Source organism: Nothoprocta perdicaria, unplaced genomic scaffold (genome assembly GCF_003342845.1).
Source record: "Nothoprocta perdicaria isolate Ctin4 unplaced genomic scaffold, notPer1 scaffold_148, whole genome shotgun sequence".
NCBI classification, from domain to species: Eukaryota; Metazoa; Chordata; class Aves; order Tinamiformes; family Tinamidae; genus Nothoprocta; species Nothoprocta perdicaria.
The window spans coordinates 1,363,948-1,387,342 of NW_020454627.1; the positions used below are offsets into that span (position 1 = coordinate 1,363,948).

Here is a 23,395-nt window from a genome sequence, read left to right on the forward strand (position 1 = left end):
CGTCTGCCCTTGGAATGAATCCACCTGTCACACGGGTGGTCCCTTCCTCAGGGCACGGAAGCCTCGGGAGCTGCCACCACCTTAGCGGCTTGAGCTCTGCCTCTGCTGATGCCTCTGATGGCCCTAAGTTTTCCATGTTTCGTTTGCAGTTTAGAGTAATTTCCATGCACTTACCAGTACCAGTTGCTATTACTAATTCTGTTATTCCCGAGAGCAGCAAGGGTTACCCATCTGAAAGATAATCCAATTTTTGATGGCAGTAGACAGTCTCACCGTGGTGGAGGCTGAAACAAAATCTAAAATTCTCACCAGCTTAGGGCAGCTGATGTACATGGTGTGGCTGAAGTGGTCACTGTCCCCAGCTGTTTGCTGAACCCCTCGGATTCATCCAGAGGCAGAGATGTTTGGGCTACTCCTGGTTAAACTTCTGAACCTTCACAGTAATTTTTGAACTACTTCAGTTTCAGTTTAGATTAATTTGCAAGGCTCAGCACAGCACTGGGCCCGAAGTTGTTTCATGTAGGTTAGATGTGGAGGTGGCTGTCGCTGTCCTATTTTAATATATTTCTGCATTTCTGGCAAACTTTGGAAATRTCTAAATTTAATGTAAGAACGTGTGATCTCCAAGCTTCCTAGTGGCTGRATCTTGGATTTAATGTGAGATGGATGTGAGGACCAATTGTAGATTCCTATTTTGGGTTTATGCCCAAAGCCATTTTCTACCATCTGAAAATTGACTTTATATGTAAGGAGAGGAGACGATGCAGTGTAGGAATGAAAGACAGTTGCAGCTGGGTTCTGCAAATCCTGCGTAACAGTGACTTACCAAAATATGTTTGGTGTTGTTACTGATTTGGCATAACTCTTTCCATAACAACTCATTCCAGTGTTTCCTTATGCGGCAAATGTTACGGAATAGTATCTTTCCTGACAACTGCGAAGCAGCTGAATTCTTTTCCTTTGAATTTCAGAGATCTAATCACTGATTATTAATGTCTCATCAAGTAACAAGACAGTCCCCGCCCTTTTTTATAGACTTTGCTTGGAGCATTGCTTGGAACAAGACTGTACAGGTGTGAACAAATTACAGCCAAGAGAAAGAAGGCTGAAAACTTTGGTTTGCATCCTTGTATTGTGGCTGACATAAGAATTGTTTCTGTAATAGAAGCAGCAGAGGAAAGCACAGAATAGCACAGCAATAGAACAATTGCTTTTTATTGTTCGTCTCTTCCAGCCATAGCTTGTGATTTACTGTGCCCTTTTTGAGAACTAGTTCTTTGGCAAATGCCAGCTGGTCTCTGTTAGCTTTCGAAAAGCAAAGCCTTTAGTGTAAGACTCGTGTAAGAAGCACACATGGTTTGGTTTGCCTTCCCATTCCATACTAACTGCAGCTCTGCATCTTTTCAACAAAGCGCCATGTTTCTTGTTTTTGGCACACCCTGCTTCTGTGAGCACAAGTCAAGTAGAGCAGCGGTTTTGTGTTACACTGAATTYATGGCACAGATTTTTTTTTCTTTAAATACAGACCATATAAATACCAGATTATCTTTGCTGCAAGAGCAAAGAACTATTTTAATATTCCCAGTAGCGTATTTTCAGCAACAATTCTTTAATTAAAACAACATTGTTCTCTTCCTGTATTTCATGGCTAGCAAATGAGAGAAAACACCAGCGTTAGTATCAAAGGGAGTCACTTTTCATTACAGTAATGGTTCAATTGTGCAATGCTGTAGGCAGTGAAATTTAATATTATTGTGACTTGTATTGTAATTGTAGGATGACAGAGGAAAATGGATTAAGTTTAAATATAAGTGTGCACAGCAGCACATGGACTTTGTCAAATGGAAGCTGAGGTTAGGGGCAGGATGAGTGCCCCTCTGGCTCTGTCATAATGAATTAGTATTTTGTAAATAACTGGGCACTACACTACAAATTTATTACTTTTTGGTTATATATGGACACACACAGACACACATGAATTCTGCACTGACTGTAATTGCAGTGCAGAGTTGCAGAACGGGTTTATGCCTTTGGGCTAGCAGGGTATTTGAATGTCTAGGCTTCTTGTCTTCACCTTTCATGAAAATRTTCTTGCCTGCCAGTTTGTGAAGTTTTCCTCTGAAGGATACACCCATCCTTTTAATTTTTGAGATTGCTAACTCATGAGTGGCCTGGGACGGTCTGGAAAGCCCTTTGTCATTCTTTTCTTGCTCTTGAATAAAACTAAATTGAAGTTGCAGATGATCTTTACTTTAGAAAATTGTGGCAGAAAGACAACCTGTGTTAACGAGCAATATCCCTTTCTTTCCCCATAGCCTTTATACATGTAGATTAAAACAGAAAATGGTAATTTAAACCACCCATTACTGATGATCTTCCATGGAAGATTGAGGACAATGAAAACTAGATGTTTCACTTGTTTGTCTTTTAGGTAATTGCAGGATGCTCCAAAAGTAGTGCCTGAGAGACTACTAGTGTGTAAACATGATGACTTGGCCTTTTACCCCATGTCTTAACAGTGTTTCACAGAGGAATGTTTGTGTTGAAACCTGTTCTAATGTTAAAGTGCAAAAGGGGGCAGTAAAGTGCTATCCAAAAAAAAAAAAAAAAATGTTTATTTTTAAGGGTTTTTTTTTGTGGTAAAAGTTGCATTTTTCTGATCTCCTGTGTTAAAAGTAATGATCTTTTGAATATCTTCTGTTTTCAGAGCCTTAAAAATGTAGCAGAAGTGTATTAAGGGTTGTGGGAACAAGGTTTGGCCTGTGTAATGCCATGTCCTATCCTTTAACCCAGTCCTGAAACATGCTATGTATTTGGAAGGAATCTAAACCAGAAAGCTTCCCTCAAATATATTTAGAATGTAACTATAAGAAGCATTTCTGAAAGAAATCCAACCTTGCTAATAACATCTAGTTCTCATTTTGTGCATTACTGAAACTGCATTTCTGGAAAAACAAAATGAAAAGAACATTGAGGCTTAGGGTGTTTTGGTTTTTTTTTTTTTTTTCCCTGAAGTGCTAAAGTGTGTAGTGGTGGCATGGGTCAAGAGTTGGGCTCTCATCCAGACCCATATGCATCATTTGTCAAGAGGTAACTAGAAAGAGCAACTAATTACAATGCACCTACTGAGTGTTTTCTCTCTCTGAAATTCCTCAGAATAAGCCATTTGTACAGAACAACTTCCACTCTCTGCTGCAGCCTCTTGCATTTAAAAACAAACAAACAAAAATATGTAGAAAGCGAGGTTCTTGCTAAAATGCAATAAAAAAATGAATGTGCTTGTATGTGTTTGCATGCTTGTGTGTGAAGGACGGATACCAAATGGTGATTTGGAATTGTCCCCTCTTGCTTGAAGCGAAATGAGCTCAGCACTGTTGTGAGGATTCATATTTCTGAAAATACTGATGAAATGATAATATAATTCAGTTTGAAGTAGCTGCATCCTTACATTTTTCTTCCCCTTCAGTTCAAGACTATCCTGGAGCACATTAGTGGTTCTTTTGTGGTAACCGGAATTGATTTAGTAAATGGATCAGAATTCTCTAGTGCTTTATGTACTTTTAGCAGAGCAGTAATTGCTTTCTGCACAATAATATCAAAAGTTAATTGCAATTAATAGTGCTTTATGTGGAGGTCATGTACAAAAGGTGAATATAAAATCTGTGTTCTTTTGAGAAAAAAAACAGAAATACTTTTTCTTTCTTSGTAATGAATTGAATCCTATGTATCCTATGTATTTTCACCATTGCAAGTCTTAATACCTGTGTGGTAAATGCTCTAAGATAAGCTATACAATCTTGTATGAAAAAAAAAAAAAGGAAAAAAAAGAAAAACCCCACAGATCTTGCTCCCTGTTCCAGAGGAAAAATAAGAGATAGATGTTTACTCTCGGAAGATTTTTTCTTTTTTTTTTTTTTTAAGACAGAGTAAAATTATTTTTTTTTTACCTGAGGGAAACTGCATTTATTTGCACCATCCTGCCTTTATGCTGAGGAGCGAAGGGTAGAGCACAAGTTTGTCTGAAGAGTTTAGTTATATAACTGTGGGGTTTTTTTATTATTGTTTATTGTGCGAGATGGAGCCAAAAACAGTGAGGGAAAGGGCAGCTTTCCAGCAAAATGATTTTTTTTTTCATTAAAAAAAAAAAAAAAAAAAACAGGCGGAAAATGTGTCCAACTGAAATGGATCCGCTGACGTGCAGCGCAGCCCAGTACATGGGCGGCCAGGCTGCCGCCGTCCCACGCCGCAGGGAGTCACTTCTCGCTGCTTGAGCCCAGTATTGGGATAGCCACTAAAGCGCACCTCTGTTCCGTTGGCTTATTTCTTTGTCTTTATTTCTTTCTTTTCCCTCCACTCCGTGGCTGGAGATCACCGCTGTAATCTTATATCGCAGTTCTGGAGMGGATTTGCTCTTTGAGAGCACATCTCCAGTAGGATGGTTTTTGGTGCCAGGTTGCAGGTGATCTCCTTTGATACACATGAAAGGTTGACGGAGTGATCAAGTATCACGCCACAATTGCCGCTTTTGTGCAAGGCTGCGGCTTTGCGGGAAGCTAAGAGGTGACCGCGCGCATCTCCTCAAAGGCAGTGCTCATGCGGGTTACATGATGGGGAAGGGAGTTCATGGCGCATCTTTGCAGGAGGCTGGTCTCGGTGTCTTTTGAAATATTTGAAGAGTCATGGTGCCTGTGGGTGTCCCTGTATTTAGAGCTGATGCTGTGCCTTATGGACAGCAATCTGAGGGTGCAGCTTGGCTCTGTGTCCAATCCTGTATAGAGAAAAGCATAGGCACTTTCATCCCATCCTTTTTTAATGCATATAAAGGTGGGGTTTCTTTTGTGTGTGTGTGTGTGTGTATTTTTTTTTTTCCTCCTTTTGAATACTGTCTGAGTAAGTTTCCGGTAAGAACAAGTACAAGGAAAGCCAGCAAAGGCAATGTCCATTTGGGAGGCTTCTTCAGCCACACAAAATGGCGCCCACCATTTCTGCCACACAAAATGGCCCTGCTGTCCTTTTGTGTCCTGGGACTGGCATGAAATAACCGCTTGGCCAGGGCCTTTTTCTGTGCACTGCGAGCACTCACCCCTGGATAGTCTTAAAACAAAACAGGATTTCTTTGGATATGGGAAAGGGCAAAGACAAGTAGGTTCTGCACAACCCAGGATRGAGATCACTTACAGCTCCAGGATTGCGTTTCAAAGCTGACCGTTTCAAAGATGTTTGCAGTGAAAGTGAGAAACATAAGAACTGTAGTTTCAAAAACCTGGGTTATGGTATTTTATAATTTGGCTTTGTGTACTGTGGTACTTGCCATTGAAGATCTTAAAGGATGAATATGAATATGTTTATTTATTTATTTGAATTCCATTGGTTTCTGTTCTGCAACTCCTATTAATGCAAGGAATCCCTGCTTGTATGAATAGTTTCATTAACTGCATGGAAAAATCTCATATATAAATAAAGGTTAGTAGATTAAACTTCTTGCGTTCATTTAAATTCAGAAATGTATTTATTTAATATGTTCTCTAAAACCATGTTAGAGTATTAAAATAATTTAATAACATTGCATTGACAGAAGCAGCTTCTAAAACTCAGGCAAAAGAGTTTTAATAATATGAAATGCTGCACCTCTTCTCTTTTCAAAGTTTCTTTTGCCAGTCCTGTCAGCTTGTTGTGTCAAGCCTTACGGTATTTTCTTCTTGCAGACAGTTCATGTAAGAGAAGTGCCTGTCTTTTTTCAGCCAAATTCCATACCTATTTTGAGGCAGAGACTCCACTTTAATCTCTTCTGATGAAGCTCATTTTTCTTGCTCCTCCATAGCARTTTCTGATCCTGTTCGCAGTGAATTCCTGTTCACTTAATCCACTTAAACTGAGGTGAGATCAGTCCTATAAAATCACCGCTGCTGCAAAGAAGTGCAGCGCATTTATCACTGCGTGAACCTTATATCCACATGGCTTATTTTCAAATATGATACTGAGCACGAGGGAAACTAATGTGAAAGTGCTGCAAGGAGCATGGTTCTCTCCTCTGGAGCACTTTTGTCTCTGTCAAAGTCTTTGGCATTCTGCAAAAGTGATTTTCATCTCATTCAGCAGACTGTGATTAGGCCACTGCTGCTCAGCTGAAATCACTGGGAGTTCTTCCTGTAACTTTTATTTGCTTTGCATGAAGCCATTATGACTTTCGCCTTGCTTAACTATTCCTTCTGGAGACTAGAGTCAAAATAGGAATTTTGTAATTTTCTCAAAAGTTGAGATGAGGATATGTATTATATGCTATTTAACAACCCTTTTGTTTGTTTTTTTTTTGTTTTAAACAGTCAGGAGCTATACAGGGGTCATGGTTCTTTATTCTCTTTTACTTTGCACTGGTACAAGTAACAGACTAACACACTTATTAGTATTCATAGCATTTTCTTAATGAAACTTTTCAATGAATAACTTTATAGTCAGACTGGTAGATAAACTTCATAAAGTTAAGTGAGTAGTATTCTACAAAATAAGGTTTCAGGCTGCATTTTAGGAAACACCTTSATTGTTCAAATTTTGGGGGGTTATTTTTGTTACATTAAATTAAAACTAACTGCCTAGACCAATTAGTTCAGGTAAGATATTAAAGTACAGAAATTTGGCAGTGTTTCCCCAGTTAAATATATAAGACTCTTAGCAAGTAGTAACATGCTTTCTAAAATTGCATTTATGACTAAGACATAGTTTAAGCTAAATATTACATTTTTACACACACACACATACGCATATGGGTTCATGTGTGTAGCATTGGCAAAACATTTTTTATATAACAATAAGAGCTTGGCAAAACATTTTTTATATAACAATAAGTTTATCATGAGTTTAAATCTCTGATAATTTTGTATCTTGATAATTTTATAATTTCAGATGTGGCTGTTTAGTAAGGAATAGTGGAATATATTCACAAAAAAATCTGCTGACAGATAAAAGTTCTAATTCCAGGAGAATTTAATGTTATGTGGAATAGGATGGGTTTGAAGAGTTACTGTTATGCAATGGTGCTGCGTAATTTAATGGGGGTTAATGCAGTAAGTTGCTATAAAACCTAAATTAGATCATTAAGAGATCCATATGAAACTTTGTAGAATTTAAAATTCCATTTCTATAAAATTTCAAAATCAAATCTAACTTCTAACTAACAAAACAAATCGAACTTTAAAAACAGATCTTATTTATTTATTTTTTTTAAACAAAAGTTAGTCGATCTGACTTCTTTAGGAGTTTGGCCAGTATATTGACCCCAAGAACAGCTGKGCCTTGAAGTAGAAGCATGAATGTAGTACAGAAGATAACTATAACACTGATAGGAGTAGGGAATAGACTGTTCTTTTCCAAGTCCACTTTTTATATATGTGGTATGTGAATATTGACCTAAATAATAGTTATTTTTAACAAGGTTGGAGAGCTCAGGAAGTTGCTGTTACTTGATAATATATGTGAATAGCTGGAAGCTGGTGTGATGGATTCACATCCATGGACAAATTTGACATAGATGTTGTCAYCCACAATTCACCAGCTTTGGGATATCATTGAAAACAGTCTTTATCCAAAAATACCAGACAGAATGTGTGTTAACTTAATTCTACAGCTTTTACTATATTTAATATACTTTTCTGTGCTTTCTCACAGTAAGCACTAGGATTATAAATGTGAGTAAGATTTTTCAAAATGCTCTAATCTCATTTTATCTGACTGCTGGAAGAAATAAGTCAGGAAACTGGCTGAGTGTTTCCCCAGAGTTTCCATTGGGAATCTGTATTGGTATGTAGGATTTCCATTAAAGAATATTTATGGTTAGAAAGCATGGTTCCAGTGCTGTCACTGTCCCAACTACTCCAAAAGTGTGTTAGTATCTGGAGTAACGATCAGTATAATGTAGCCTCCTCTGGGTGTCATTTGTGGGATTCAGAAAACATCTTGATCCAAATTTATTTTATTTTTGTTTGAAAAAAGATCTTTAATTAGTTGAAGGCATGTTCCATTCACACTTTTAAAATCAGTTTATAAATTTTATTTTTATAGCTGCAATCCTGCCAATATTTTGTAAGTGTTGATGCTACCCCAGAATGCTTAAGGCATTAGCACTTACAGAAATAAAGATTTGGGATAAATTCACCCTTGATGAAATTTTGATTAACTTATATGAAGGCTGTATGTAGTCATCCTTTTTAAGATACAAAGTTTAAAAAAAAAAAGATTGTAATGGCAATACTCTCAATCCTGTCCCTTGGCATTTGATAAATAGCTTAGTTTCAGAAAATGTTTAGATCCAGCAGATGATTGATTTAAAATCTTTATAAAAACACAGTAGCGAGACTGTTCTTACACAAGAGCTTGGATAAAATCATGCCTAGTTATGGGTCACTGTAAATTTTTGTGGTGAAACAGAAATGCATGAGGTAAAGTTTTGTTTTTATTCTCTCCATCCACATTTATAATTTACTGTTGTAAGAAAATAACCTAAATTGGAAAAAATACATTTCACATAAAAGTAACTGTCAAAACTACAAACGGTGGAAAAAAAAATCAAGAAAATCAAGTTCACAGATTAATCCTTTTTCTTTCACTCGTCTTCTTTTTTCTTTTTTTTTCCTTTCTTTCTAATCTTATCAATGTTATATCCTAAACGTTCAGAAACTGAAGTGGTAGCAGATTTTTCAAGCTTAATTCTCAGACTGTGCAGACTTCAGACACATAGCTAGCATATTCCCTTGCCATAAAGCCTAACGAGGGCATCAGTTAAAGCCCTTGTAAAATGAGTTTTAGTTGTCTGTGGGGGGTGGTTCTGTCCTTTACATTTTATAGGGCAATTCCTAGCTACTTAACCAAGACACATAAATGTGTTTTCAATTTAGGAGTTGTTTCTGAGAATTGCCCTGCATGCTGCCTATGAGCCATTCCTGTTTGAGCTCAGATTTGTACAGAGGCTTTGTATGTTGATACTTAATTAAACACATAAATAGACAAAATCTAAAAATAGGTTTATTTTTATTGGAGCATCTTTTAGGTCATATTGTTGGTAATGATAGCCAGGTGTGTGCTTCTAACATGATGAATTCCATATTTATTATCCATGCAAAATTAAATTGATTGTCGTTAAAAAAAATATCTAGTCCTGAGAAATCTTGTGTGTCTCTTGCTATGTATTCCCATTATGTGAAGTAGACTAGCTGCACATGGGGATATTTGCAGCAGTGGGATCATACGGTGACGGGCCTCTGGCCTGGCATGCAGGGTGGGAGGAAGAGGAGTAATATTCATGTYGTAGATTGCTGCGTTGGAGCAAATAAGACTGGGCTGTGGCCAGACAAGGTGATGGGGTTAATAGCAGATCACCTGGGTGAGCTCAGAAACCGTCACGGCCCCTTTTGCCTCTGCCCTGTTTGCGTTGTTGTTCCAGAAGCTTCCGCGGAGAGCTGGCGTGTGTGGCTGCGATGCTGCTTTCAGAGTCGCTGGCTTCCTGCAGCTCCTCTTTCCCCATTTGCTCCCGTTGCCGGCAGCCCCACCTTGGCTGCGTGCTCCCGAGGCTTCCGGCCCCACAGAGGATTGCTACTGAACGGGAGCAGCTTCGTTGGGCCCCAGCTCACCCCCATTTTAACAGCCAGGGCCAAGCCCTGTTTCTATAGTCCAGAGATGATGCTGCGCTACACAAAAGAGCCCAGTGATTTATACGTCAACAGTCACTTTCCTGGCACAACATTTCATTGTTCTTCTCCCCTAAATCTATAATTATGTGTTTTTGTCCTGCTACATGCTGCTTTACAACAAACATGATTCTCGCACAGGCTTTGTGAGTGAAAATAATCCCACTGAATTAGTGCAGATCATAAACTTGCGTTGTGTAGGAGCAAGCAGTTGTGAGTGATGGATGTGAAATTTGGGGCATCTCATCAGCCTTTTTACTAATTTAGCAAGTTGTGCTCCAGTCCTAGGACTTCCTGGGGAGCTTCCTTTCCTGAGGAAAATGGTTTTTAGGTCTATGCATTGGGGGCCATTGCATTATTGGCTGTAGTTCCAAAGCTCTGCTTCTCGATCTAAGTTGGAACAAAWACATCTTCAGGAGAAAACCAGAAAGCCAAACCCCAAGCCTGTTTTGGCTCCTCTCCATGTGATATCAAGGCTTCTCATCTTATTGGTGAATCAATGCTATGAATAATTATTTATACTTTCCTATTTTGAAGAAGTGGTAAAGTTTGCATATTAGTTAGTAACAACAGCAAAGGTATAAGATGAAGTCTAACCCAAAGTCAGTGGGAATCAAAGTTCACTGCCAGTTTGTTGAAGAAGTCTTTACTGAAGCAAAAGCACATCACATTCCACTTATAACACACTCACATGAGTCAAACGCATCATCAGAAGTGTTTGCATTCCTTGACTCAGGTTGGTTTCCTCTCCATCCCTTGTTAGTTTGTGAGCAGAATGCTTCATGAGTGATTGATATTGCTCTGTGTCGCAGTAATCAGCTTTTTAATATGTTGTTAAATCTTAAGGACTAAATTGTTTTCTGCACTTGGAGGAGGGTTGGCAGATGATTCCTGTCATTCTTCTGTGTCCAAAATTAACGCAATATGTGCAAGTATAGCAGGAATGTTACCAAAATGGAAAAACAATATTGTGACACCTTGTATCACTGGCTGTTATAGATGACCTACTGTGGAAAAAACTGTGGTGCTTGTGAGAGACAAAAAACCTGAAGTTCCTAAAAYAGGGGTAAAGGCTGTAAAACTCAATCCATCTGTAATTTCTAAGATCTAAATAAACATCTTGTTGATATTGAGTCAGGCACAAACTATTAGGAACTGGTTTGCTCACTCTGTCATTTTGGTTTGGAAACTGTGTGTCTGTTTTTTCTGCCCGTTCCAAATGCTACTTTTTCTGAATGATTTTTTGTCAACTGTCTCACATTTTCCCCTTTTCTCTCTCCTTTTTTTTTTTTTTTTCTTTTAGATTCCTTCCTGGACAAGGATTGGTACTATATCCACAGATAGGAGACAAACTGGATATTATATGCCCAAAGGTGGACTCTAAAACTGTTGGTCAGTATGAGTATTACAAGGTCTACATGGTTGATAAAGACCAAGCAGATAGCTGTGCTATTAAAAAGGACAATACACCCCTGCTCAACTGTGCCAAGCCAGATCAAGATGTTAAGTTTACCATCAAGTTTCAAGAATTCAGCCCTAATCTCTGGGGTTTGGAATTTCAGAAGAACAAGGATTATTATGTCATATGTAAGTTCAAAATACTGCTCTTCATTCTTTACTATATATGTACATTATAAGCAGACTATRAAGCATTTGAATGGGTTTGTATTTTTTTCCCCATCTGGATTTTTATTTTTTATTGACTACTTGTTTTAAGCATTATTGCCAATTTCCATAGGGCCTGAGGCTCTTACTTATTTTTTTTTTTAATCCCTGGTCTGCCTATATCAAATTAGACTGTATTTTTATGCCTGTAGGGGGCTGCTTCTTTTGTGCCAAATATGTTATATTTTGTGTCTTGTGCTTATATTAAAATGTTGTGTGTAGCTGAAATAAAGTGCTTCCTGCCCGCAGCTCCACAAAGGTGCCACCTTGTTGGCCTTCCCCATGATGCCCCAGGATAGTCACACAACTCTGAGCTGGGACATCCTCAGCCCAAGGTCCTTTGCTGAGAGCTTCTTGCAGGAAACACCTTTGGGCTGCCCYGCTTGCCAAGTTTGTCAGTGTAATTTCACCACAAGGGCTGCTGGGGGGCTTTGGTTGAGCACAGCTGCATAGGTACCTACTGTGACCTTGCATAGCTAGGAGGGGTCTTGGGCTGAAACCTAATCTAGCTCTTTCTTATTTTTTCTCCTTTGTCATGGTCTTGAACTAGTCTGAAGATTCCTGTGTGGAACACTTTAATGTTTCCAATAATTTAGACTTTGTGTGAGTTTCAGGCTGATTAGAGTCTAATGCTTCAAAGCTAATCTCGGGGTACCCACTGAGTTCAGGGGTTGCTAATGGTGTGTAAAGTTAGGGACAAAGACTCAGCAATGGTTTACATGAGTTCTGGTTTTTGTCACTGTGATTCTATGGCCTGAGGAACTCTGGGGACATTTGAGCTCTTGGAGCTTTGGGCAGGGATCAACAGTTAGTAGGAGCTGGGTGAATTCATTGCTTTGAGTTTTCTGCAGTTACAAGGAAGTTAGATATTGGTCCATCTTATTTATCTCATCTCCTTGAAAATTTGATTGTTAAAAAATGCTGTGAACTATTTAATGTCTAAGTATTTCTTACTCAAAATATTGTTAATTTTAAAAGTGCTTAAAGCATGTTTGTTTAAAATGTAAATGAAGTTTGATATGGAATTAATGATCATTTTCTAGTTATATCACAGTATTGTTATGTATGAAGCAGGTTGTATATCACAGGAACTAACAGTTAACTATTATAAATATTTATATATATAAAAATAGCATAATGACTCATTAACAAAAGGGAGATACAACATGCCATTTATTGTTTTTTAGGCTTTGACAAAAACATCTCTTAATATGTATGCTTTCTCTGTTTAGTCAGTGGGTATTTAAAAACATGAATCCATTGAGGCAACATTTAACTTGAGCAAAGTTCCTATGAAAATCTGTTGAGATTTACCTAGATGAGATTTTGGGAGATAGTTGTCTGTAATTCCAATGAAAATTTGCGACATAAAAACTTCTATGCTAACGTAGTTGGTTTTAATGATGAAACATGTTCATTATTTAATTTTATATTTAAAAAAATCTGCAGCAGACCAGTTATAATGGAATAAATGGCACTGATGTAATTATTACTTTGAAATTATGGGCACAAATGGAACTTTCTGATAGACTGTCAGTTCTGTCATATCTCTGTCATGGATTTACCCAGAGAATTATTAAGTATGGCTCATTTTCATTAGTTTTGTATAATTATTTCATTACAGCAATAAGACATAATAGACATTGCATTTCCTGGAATATTACAGTATAGTCTGGTTGATAGAAYTTGCTCAGCCTCCAGCTTAGTGCCTCAGAAATCACACTAGGCTTGCTATAATGCTGGAATGCCACAGAATATGACTTCCCTGGCTTCTGGCATAAACATTTGGCTAAGTTACTAGTTTTGGCTAAGTTACTGGTAGTAGCGGTACCTGTACATTGGATAGGTTTGAGTAAAAACTCAGAATAAAGACAATCCTCAGTGAAAACTCTTACTGTTCTGTCATGCAGGGAGAAAACAGTAAATTCAGTGATGTTCGTGTCAGAAACACTAGGTAAAAAATTTGATCAAGGCTCACCAAGGACATGCTAGTTTAGAGAGGCATGCTAACAGTTCAAGAGCTTATGGACTGACACAGCCTTGCAAGAAATAAGTTCAACTGGTCATGACATTCACTGGCAACTTTATAAATAATAAAATACAATGCTTATGACCTGACATAGCCTTGCAAGAAATAAGTTCTGTTAGTTGTGACATTTATTGTTGATTTTATAAATAATATACATCTTAATCATGTAAGGACATAAAGTTAATCAGGGCATGAACTATTGGTACAGATCCCTATTCCCTGGGCTGTAACTTAACAGATGTACACAAGCCTAAAAGAGGAATGTATTGGGTCTCCTCCTGACTCAGATATGCATACATCAGTACTCCTTTCATTCTTTCTTTTCTGGTTTTGCGGGGGATTTTTGAGTTTGTCTTCTTGTTTCTTTTTTTTTTTTTCCTTCTCTTTTTTTTTTTTTTTTTTTTTTTTTTTTTTTTTTTTTTTTTTTTTTTTTTTTTTTTTGGCATTGACGTGAGGGTGACAATGCATTTTATCTGCCAGCTTCTTGTTTTGAGGTGTCTTAGGGTCTTGCATTACCTCGACTAGATAGCGTTGAATGAATCTGAGCTGTAAACCCTCAGGTTTACAGAGCCCAGCGTGTTTACAGGGTACCTTGTGGTGGAGTTACAGGCTGCCTTGTTGCGGTTGGATCAACAATGTGAATCTCGTACTGTTCATATTGATGGGCTGTTGTTAGCCCTCACTGTGTCTTGTTTTCATCTTGCCATTATTTAAAAATGCATGTATTTTTTAATATGTGATTTGTGGAGATGTATTAAACAGTAAAATTTCAAATCAGCTTAGTCATTCTGGGAGCCTCGAGTAGCAACTTASTGGATTTTAACACAGACTAAAGAAGCTCAGGGCATCCTGAGCCAGGATCCTGAGCCATCCTGTGTACCATTAGGAAAATGTGATTACACATTAATTCCGCAAGCCATAATTTTATTAATACCAGATATATTAATGATACATATATATGTATGTGTGTGTGTGTGTATATATATATAAATCTTTTCCTTCCCTTAGTCTAAGCATATAAACATAAAGATGTATTTTTTTCTTGGTCAGCAGTTAGATTGTAGAAGTATCTTCACAATTTTAAAAAGCAAAAAATATAAGAAGTTTCTGACTGGTTTTCACATTTAGTGCTACTTTAATCCAAAAACAGTCAATCTCTTTTCTAGAATGGCAGCAGAGCAAAATATTCCTCAATAGATTGAGGTTCAAAGAGTTAATGCTGCTAGCAGCAGTACTTGGGAAGATGATCCTGCATGGCATTGTGRAAGTGAATAAATGATGTAACAGAGTGTCCTTGCTTTTCTCTTCTTTGCCATCATCAGATTCTGGTTCTTRGAAATTAATAGATTCATTTTCCTATAGTTACTTGATTTCTTTCCAACAAAATTGAGGAAGGTCAAATGTGCTTGAGATCTGAGACATATTAATGTTAGATTAACCTAAAATATGCAGCCACTTAGCTAACATAGTGTAAGGCTCTAAGGAAATCCTTAAGCAGATGCATGAAGATACATTATGCCCAACACCACAAATAGCAGTGCGAAGGACAAAGCTAAGCAGAAGGGTGGGCAAATTTGAAACTCAGTGGTTTGCCTTGAAAAGTCCCTTTGTCTTTGCAGCACTTGAGGAACGAAGTAAATTTTTCTGCTGTTGTGCACTGCTCTGAGTGAATGGGGGTCGCTGTGACATGAAGGGATCTGCAAGTCCTGGGGTGATCATCTAGTTGTGTTAGTATCTCCCTTGAGTTCAGTGTCTCCTGGATAGAGGGAAGATGGGTTAGTGCCGGACAAGCTTATTTTATTTTATTTTATTTTATTTTATTTTATTTTATTTTATTTTATTTTATTTTATTTTATTTTATTTTATTTATGTGAGGGGAAATTATTCTGAGTTCAAGGACTTCTGTTCATTTTAAGAAGATTTATCAAAACGACCTTTTCTCAGTCTCTGAACCCTTTCAGCAAAGTTTGCCCTCAGTCACAGATGGCGGAGAGCCCTGCAGTGCCCTGCGTTTGCACTGAGGGGCTGCACTGAGGGGCTGCAACGAGGAGGCCTGCGGGAAGCTGCACCAGAGGGAAAGGAGCAGGGCTGCTTCTGGCCAAGCCGTCACTCGMGAGGTCGCTTGGCCAAGCAGGCACCTGCTCAGTGCATTTAATCTCTTCATGGGCACAAAGTAAAGTGAGGATTATGGGCCAGTGGCTTCATGAATGCTAAAAAAAAAAAAAAAAAAAGGAAAAAAGTCATTTGCAATGAAGTCTTTGCCTGTTTGTTTGTTTGTTTGTTTGTTTCCCCCCATTCCTGGGAAGCACTTGAGGCCCGGGGATTGGCTGAGGCATGTCCCTAGGAAAGGTTCCCGTGAAGCCCTTGCTCTGCCGGTGACCTCATTAGCTGGCCCTACCGAGGTGATGATGCTCATTGGCTTTGACACTGGCAAAATGGAATATGCAGCTTTCCTTAAAACTTTCTGTCAACTTTTGTCAAGTGACCCACTTACATAATTGGCCTCTGGCTTAGATTAAAATTAAAATACATATATTTTATATATATATATAATATATATATTTAAAAGCTGTGTTACTTTTCAGATAAATACTTTAATAAATGGTAGCTTTTAGAATTAAACAGCCATTCTGAAATTCTGTCATTAGCTGGATTTAAAAAAAAAAACCCAAAATCACAAGTTTTTTATGTTTTCATTTCTTCTTTCTGTTGCTGTTGAGCTACTGGAGGGAGAATGCCTTAAAGGACAATGTAGACTATGTCTTGAAATATGGCCCAGGTGGGAAGCATAAATCTCAGTGTAGCCAAGTAGCTTTACATTTAAATGTTATTTTAGTATTCTGACAAAACAACTTAAACGGTAGCTAATCTGGTTGGCTGAGCAGCCTGACACCCCTTTGACACCGGCTTCTGCCTGTAGTCCCCATAAACTCCCAGCCCCCCAGCAAGAATTGCCCAAAAGGAAAACAGAAGAATTACCTAAAGGTAATTTGGGGTTAATTCTGCACCAGACAAAAGCAGAACAAAAAACATAGCACAATTTCAAATCCTTCTCTCTTTCAACAAAGGCATTATTTGTGCTTTGTGTGTGTGTGTGTGTATATAAATATATAGAAGTGTATATATATATATATATATATATAAAAAAGACTCGAATGGTTCAGCAATCTAATATTAGTTATTTGTATTTTTGGTGGGTGTTCAGGAAGAACTCTGTGATAAAAGCCACCCTGATTTGGGCTGTACTTAGATCACATTTTTTCTTTCCATTCTCCTCCCCCTCCTTCCTTAGAAAATAAGATAAATTATTTCTTCCTCGTGTAAAATGATATCCAGAGGTCAGTCTTTGACTTTTCTGAGAGTCTTTTAAAGGGGTATATCAGCACTACCACTTAGCTCTTGTTGAATTAAATATAAATGGGGCTCATACAAATAATATTATTGCAGAAAAAAAAATCGGTGTCCGTGCAGCTTCAGATTTCTAACAGAGTCCAAGACCTGCAGGATTAATGGAGTCATGTTCCTTTGGGGTTTTGTCCCAGACCACACAGGTCTTGTAAGAGAATAAGGCTATTTGAGATTGATGGTCTTTGTTAATATTCAGTGCCATTACCTAGGCGATACTGACAGTTTATCTCCTTTAAAGTAGACAGCGATAGTTCAGCAGGAAATCTGTTATTATTGCTGTATTCCCAAAGGAAGGAAATGAAAGGAGAAGAATGCTTAGTTTGTTAATTGGATAGCATCTTGTGAAAATAATATATATATAGATATAGATATAGATATAGATATATTACTCCCTCCCCCTCCAAAAAAGTGTTCAAAGTAGATTTGTAATCAGGTAAAAATGAAGAGTAGTTATTCAGACTCCAAGAAAGAAATATTTGGAAAATGTTTGGAAATTAAACAGATTGTAAAATTTTTTTCAAGAATCACTTTAATAATTTTTCTCATTTTTGTTTCACTTACAGATAATTCATAAATACTGCACATAATGTACTTTCCCCAAACAAAAACATAGTATTCTCCCTTAGAAACGTAACATATTTAGTATATTTATCAGCAAGGAAGTTCTTGAACACTTGAAGTTCTTTGCAAAAACAGCTTCAGCCCTGATCTATAGCAAGTTATATGTATTCCTAGTTTTACATACATACCTTTACTAGGACTACGTGCAGAAGAGGATGGGGCTGAGTGTGCATTTTATATGGCTTRTATGTAGGATATGATTAACCTAAAAATAAGGTGACTGAGGAGCAAGGCTATAATATAAAGCAACTAAAACCTAGTAACACAGTAGCATACAGAAACACATTTGACTTTCATTTGTGTATAAGTTTCGGGATGAGTCAAAGTGGGCTGATCAGTCTGTTCTGTGCAGCTGCATGTATGTTATTTTTTAAAATACTTTTATTCTTCAAATAGAACCCAAGAACTTCATAAGCATTTGTAAAGGCTTTAATGAAACTGATTTTAAGTACTGGAAATTGTTTTCCTAATTAAAGTCTTTGTATAGTTGAATTGGAGAAGAATTTTCTGACATTATATTTGCAGTATAAGAGAGGAGAGTACTTTTGTCTGAGCAATTCATTAGCTGGAACGGGGTTGAAATTGCTAAAAAAGAGAGGGTTTAACATGAGTTTGGATTAGTTTGGATTTTCTTTCACAATTTAAGTGTTCTGGAGACTTTAGAGGAAGAATATTTCTGGATTTATTTCTGATAAATCAGACATAATGAGAAATCTCCATATGATTCAGTCCCAAAAATTCATGCAATTTTTTTGGCTTTTTTTTTTAGGAGAAAAGAACAGGGTTAGTTGTAGCAATTCTTGGAGAAGAGACTTGGGTTTTTTTGGTTCTTTTTTTTTTAAAAACATATTCAGAACTTCGATTGTTTACATGGTTTATCTGTTTCCTGCTCAGTAGATGAAGACAGCATAAAAAAGACTAAACTGCAGCAGAAGACTTGTCCTTATGTGCTTGCAGTATTCTAAGTTACTGTAAGAGAAACAGAACTCTGAATCCAAACCCTGCCAAGGAAACTGAGAAGTAATTGGTTTTCAAGCCTTATATTTTAGCATGTAAATGCATTAGACCATGGCAGTGCAAGTGATACAGAATGGTGGAGGCTGGAAGGCACCTCTGGAGATCCTCTAGGACAAACCTTCTGCCTAGAGCAAGGTCAAACAGGTCGCTTAGGAGCTTGTCCAGGCAGGTTGAATACTCAGGGTGGAGACTCCACCACCTCCCTGGGCAGCCTGTCCCATGGTTTTTTTCCCACCTTCAGAGTAAAAAAAAAAGTGTTTTTAATATGTTCAAGCAGAGGTTTTATTTCAGCTTTTGCTCATTGCCTATATGCTGTCCTGGGTACAACTAAGAAAGCCTCTCTCTGTGTTGTTTGCTTCCCCATGAGATGCTCATACACGTTGATAAACCTCCTCTTCCCTAGGCTGAACAGTCCCAGCTCCCTCACACGCCTCCTCTTGTGAGGGATGATGTGGTTCCTTCATCATTTTCAAGGGCCTTTGCTGAACTCTCTCCAGTCTATCAAGGTCCCTCTCATACTGGGCAGCCCACATCTGGACCTAGCACTCCCTATGTGGCCTCTGCAGTGGTAAAAAGAGAGGAAGAATCACTCCCCTGACCTGGTTAAGCTTCTCCTGAGGTAGCCCAGGAAGCTCTTCCCTGTCTTTGCCAAGAGGGCACATTGCTGGCGCAGGTCCGATTTGTCCACCAGAACCCCCAGGTCTTTTCCTACAAAGCCGCCCTCCATCCAGTTGCSCCTTTTTTCCTAATGATTGCACCTGCCTTCCAGAGTCTGCTACAGCAGATTCAGTAGCAGAATGACACATTTGTTAAATAATTTGTGTTGCAAAATAAAAACTAACAAAGAGCTTAATAATGTTATATTACCACATGCTAGTGACATATTAAAACTRTATGAATATCCTTATTAAAAGTACCTGCTTTCCTGTCTAGTTTTGACTTTTCAAGATTCTGAGCTGCAGAGGATTTACATATTCATCCCATCTGAGTTTCTTAAAATGAATCAAGATGTGCTGGTGTGATAGAAGAATAGAAAGAAGCTAAACCTCTTAACTTCAGTATTGGGAAGTATTGGAATTAAAGATCCCGAAGCACTTAGCAAAATCAGGTCACTGAATTTTGCTTCAGGTGGCTTTTATTTCAGCAGCGCTCCCTCATTTAGCTTTATTCTGCAGGTATTTTAAAGTTCTAAATACAAACATGAGCATGCAGCAACCAAGGCAGTGCTTAACTCCTGATCATCTTTGCCAAGTGCACAGTCATCCAGCAGGATCATCATTGATCTAAGTGCTAAGGTGCGAAGCTGTGTTGCTGAGGGACTCGATGATGTAAATAGCTTTTTGTGTTTTGCAATAAAAGCACACTTTTGTTGCGCTTGATGCGGGAGCAGGAGATGAAGGTATTCTTTTATTGAAGCAAACATGTGGAAAATTGCTCTAGATTGTTATAGTACAGAGCATCTCCCCTGAAAGGAGAGAGGTTCATCTATAGGGCAAGCTCTAACTGCGGCGCTCCGCTGGGGTTACTCCTGGACTGTGTGGTCAAAGCAAATAACGTCATGTCCATCTAAACTGTTAAAACCATGAGAGTGGCACATTTTCTCGTCTATAGTGTTATATTCTAAACTGTCAGTAGGCATTAACTCAGTCACTGGTGAAGTCCTACCACCTAGAGATGAACCCGGCCCCAGAATGGTGTTTTCCACTTCAGTGCTACTCGTATAGCAAATTACTGGGTCATTAATATCATTGCACGCAATTAGTGACAGCAGAATGAGCAGGGGGGTTGTTTTTTATTTAATATGAACTCCTGCTCTAACCCTTTCTTATCCAAGCGCTGCCTACAGAAACCAGAGAGATTTTCAAGGTAGATGAACATCCTTGAAGAGCGGCACGGAGTTAGCGCGACACAGAAAACATGTCCTCATTTAATGTAAAAGCTGCAGCTTTTGTTTCCAGCAAGGCTGCTCGTCATTAGCAACAATCAGTGTAACTGGAATGCTAACTAATTCTATTAGTTCTGTTCAGCTGAACTGTTAAGCAGAGCTCGCCGCGATAGAGGAGGGAGATTTCTTTCCATCCGTGAGAGGCTTCTGCCAGTTGTGTTCTGAGAGACGGGCTAAACTATGTGGAATATCTGTTCATGGTTGATGAAGTAAACTAGCTAGTAATCTGTTTTTGATGCATACATTCTGATATATACTGATATATACTGAGTACATCATAATTAGTGGGCTTACATCTGCCACAGTTACTTCAGTGCTCACAAATATATAATTTGTTTATGTAAACTAGAAGCAACCATGTGTGCAGTAGATCATTATCTGACATTTCTCGGAGTATGAGAAATAAGTAACTGACATACTTTTGTAAATGCTTAAGGAAAACGAAAGACTTAAAGTGTCATTTGTAGCAATACAATACCGAAATTTTTTGTTTTGCTTTGTATTCTTCCAATCAACTCTAAATCTTTCCAAAATAATTTTGAAAGGGATATTTGACAGCAAAGGAGGAGGATTTTGTTGTGAGTGGGTGGATGCTGTGGCCTTCCATAATGGATAATAATGTAGCAACTAGTTTACTGTTTAGCTCGCTTCAGCTGTGGTATCCCTTAAACCAGAGATAAAAATGGAGCTGCCTTCTTTTTTTGCAGTGAGAGGCAGCAGCAGCCAGCTGATTCCACCAGCTTTTTGGGTGCTTTCTGTGATTCTTAGTGTCTTTTATTCCTTTTGTGGAAAGGGAAAGCCTTTGTTTAAAAAATGGGAAGCAGGTTTTTCTTTTCTACAGCCTGTATATCCTGTGTATCTGGAATGAGTAGAATCATTCTGCATGGAGGAAAAGGGGGGGAAATTTATAAGAACTCTCTCCCCATTCTGATCCTTCTTACTTGGATGACATAAGATGTGGAAAGCAGATTATGGATTTGCAGAGGTGTGCCTGGAATTAAACAGTTGGTATACATATGAGCTAGATACAAGGGTATATTCCAGTACAGAACTGGTTGGCTGTATTGTAGCTGTTCTCCACGTTGCATCCCAATAAAAACATAAAACAGCAGTGATATCTATCCCTCTTTTGACACTTGAGAGTAAGCGGAGAGTTTTATAGAGAATTTTATAAAGAGCCCTGTATCACCAGTCACATCTCTAAGAGCAAGACACATCATGAGGATTTGGAAAAGATACAGATTAGTATTAGAGTAGTGGTTTAAAAAGTGAATCATAAGAATTCACTGCAGAGCCTTTGACTCTTTATAGATAAGAAGCAGCCTGGTTTTTATTTTACTTTGTTTTCTTCTCGTTAAAGCCTGACTGAGCTGCTTGTGTATTGCAGCTTACTCCCTCTGCAAAAAGTAACTTGTTCAGATAGGAATTCTGAGTCTTACAATGTAGAACAATAATAATAATAAAAAAAGATAAGAAGTTTAAAAGAAAAAAGAGGAATTCTTTTCACATAGAATTTCACATAGAATTTTTGTTTTGTTTATAATTAGAAAAGGATTGGCTTCAGGAGTATTTATAAACACTGCAGAAGCTTTATTTTAAGAAAAATTCTATATTAATATGAAAAAATGTGTAGATTGACTTCAAGATAATCAGGAGTTTTGGAAAGGTGTTTAGGTTGAGCAACTCCTCACAAAATCCTGCTTCCACCACAATTTAGCAAGTAAAARGAAAAAGAGGACAAAAATGCAAAATGATTAGTAAACTTTTTTTATATACATAATTCACTTTTTTTTTATTATCCWGCATTATTGATATTATATTTATTGAGTAAGCTCAGTAGTTCCTATTATTATTGAAGATTCTTTTTCTGCCTCTGCAAGATCCATAGGAAAATAAGGATGCCATTTTATTGTTGGAGCATGAAGAGTTACACTAAGGAAGTCATCAACCTGCAGGTAGAAACAAAGGTGCCAGTATTCAGTGCAACCTTTCAAAATGTAGTTTAAATGTTYGGAAGCAAATTTGCTAGAGAGGGGGGAAAAAAAAAGAAGGTTTCAATGCCCATCTGAATGCTTGTGACTACAGGCAAGTGTAAACCCTTAGTTGCTTGTAGCTGAAATTGTGTGTTTTGTCTTCCCTTTAAACGTTTTGAAGTCCATCCAGTGCTGTGCTTGCCAACCTACCTGTTCTGAGTGTCCTGAAAATTCTTTCTTCAGTTGTTTCAGATCTCCACACAGGTCTGGCATTGGTACTTAGTGGGAAAAAAAGAAAAGAATTTAATTTCAGTTAATTAAAACACTCCTCCTATTACCTCAACTGCCTTGTTCTTCGTCCCTGGCTAGTCTAGAAACAACCTTTGTTCTGTGATCTGTGATTTGTGGTTTATGAGTGTGTGATTTCTGGTGTTCTCAAACCTGTCCCATAAATTTAGATAATTTATGAGAAAGAAGAATTATTTATTTGGCACTTTACTAAGAAAGTCTTTAAAAAGACCAAAAAAGTAGATGAAAGCCGTCAGGGCACACACACATGAATCCTGGGAAATAAAGTTCTATTAGTTAAAAAAAAAATAAAAGAAAAAAAAAAGAAAAGAAAAAAAAAAGAACTGAAAGAACTGGAAAGCTTTGCATGCATTTAGGCATCCTTTGACTGAATATTAGATAAGTGCAGCTTTGCATTAAGAATAGCTTCTTACTAATGTTCAATCTAAAGCTTTGAGTGGTTTTTGTTACTTCAGTATTTAGACTTTTCATTTCAGTGCATAGAAACAGCACAGCTGGGCAAAATTGGGGTAGATTCAGTTATTTGATTTTATTTAGCTCTGATTTTAAGAAATCTATGTTGTGATCCTGGTTTCAAGTAGCATTTCAGAAAAAGATGGTGGATGTAGAGATTGCTACTGCTAGAGAGTAGTGACCTTCCTCAAAGAAATCTGTGGTTCCTTCCTTCCTTCCTTCCTTCCTTCCTTCCTTCCTTCCTTCCTTCCTTCCTTCCTTCCTTCCTTCCTTCCTTCCTTCCTTCCTTCCTTCCTTC

The 23,395-nt window shown here is 37.8% G+C and overlaps 1 protein-coding gene across 1 annotated transcript in view; it reads left to right on the top strand.

Moving 5' to 3' along the window:
- EFNB2 (ephrin B2) overlaps positions 1 to 23,395 on the top strand; it is a 42,571-nt gene that overhangs the window by 10,343 nt on the left and 8,833 nt on the right. The window contains exon 2 of the mRNA XM_026034576.1: positions 10,981 to 11,264. Within this exon, the coding sequence (XP_025890361.1) occupies positions 10,981 to 11,264 (284 nt within the window). The remainder of the gene's footprint in view (positions 1 to 10,980; positions 11,265 to 23,395) is intronic.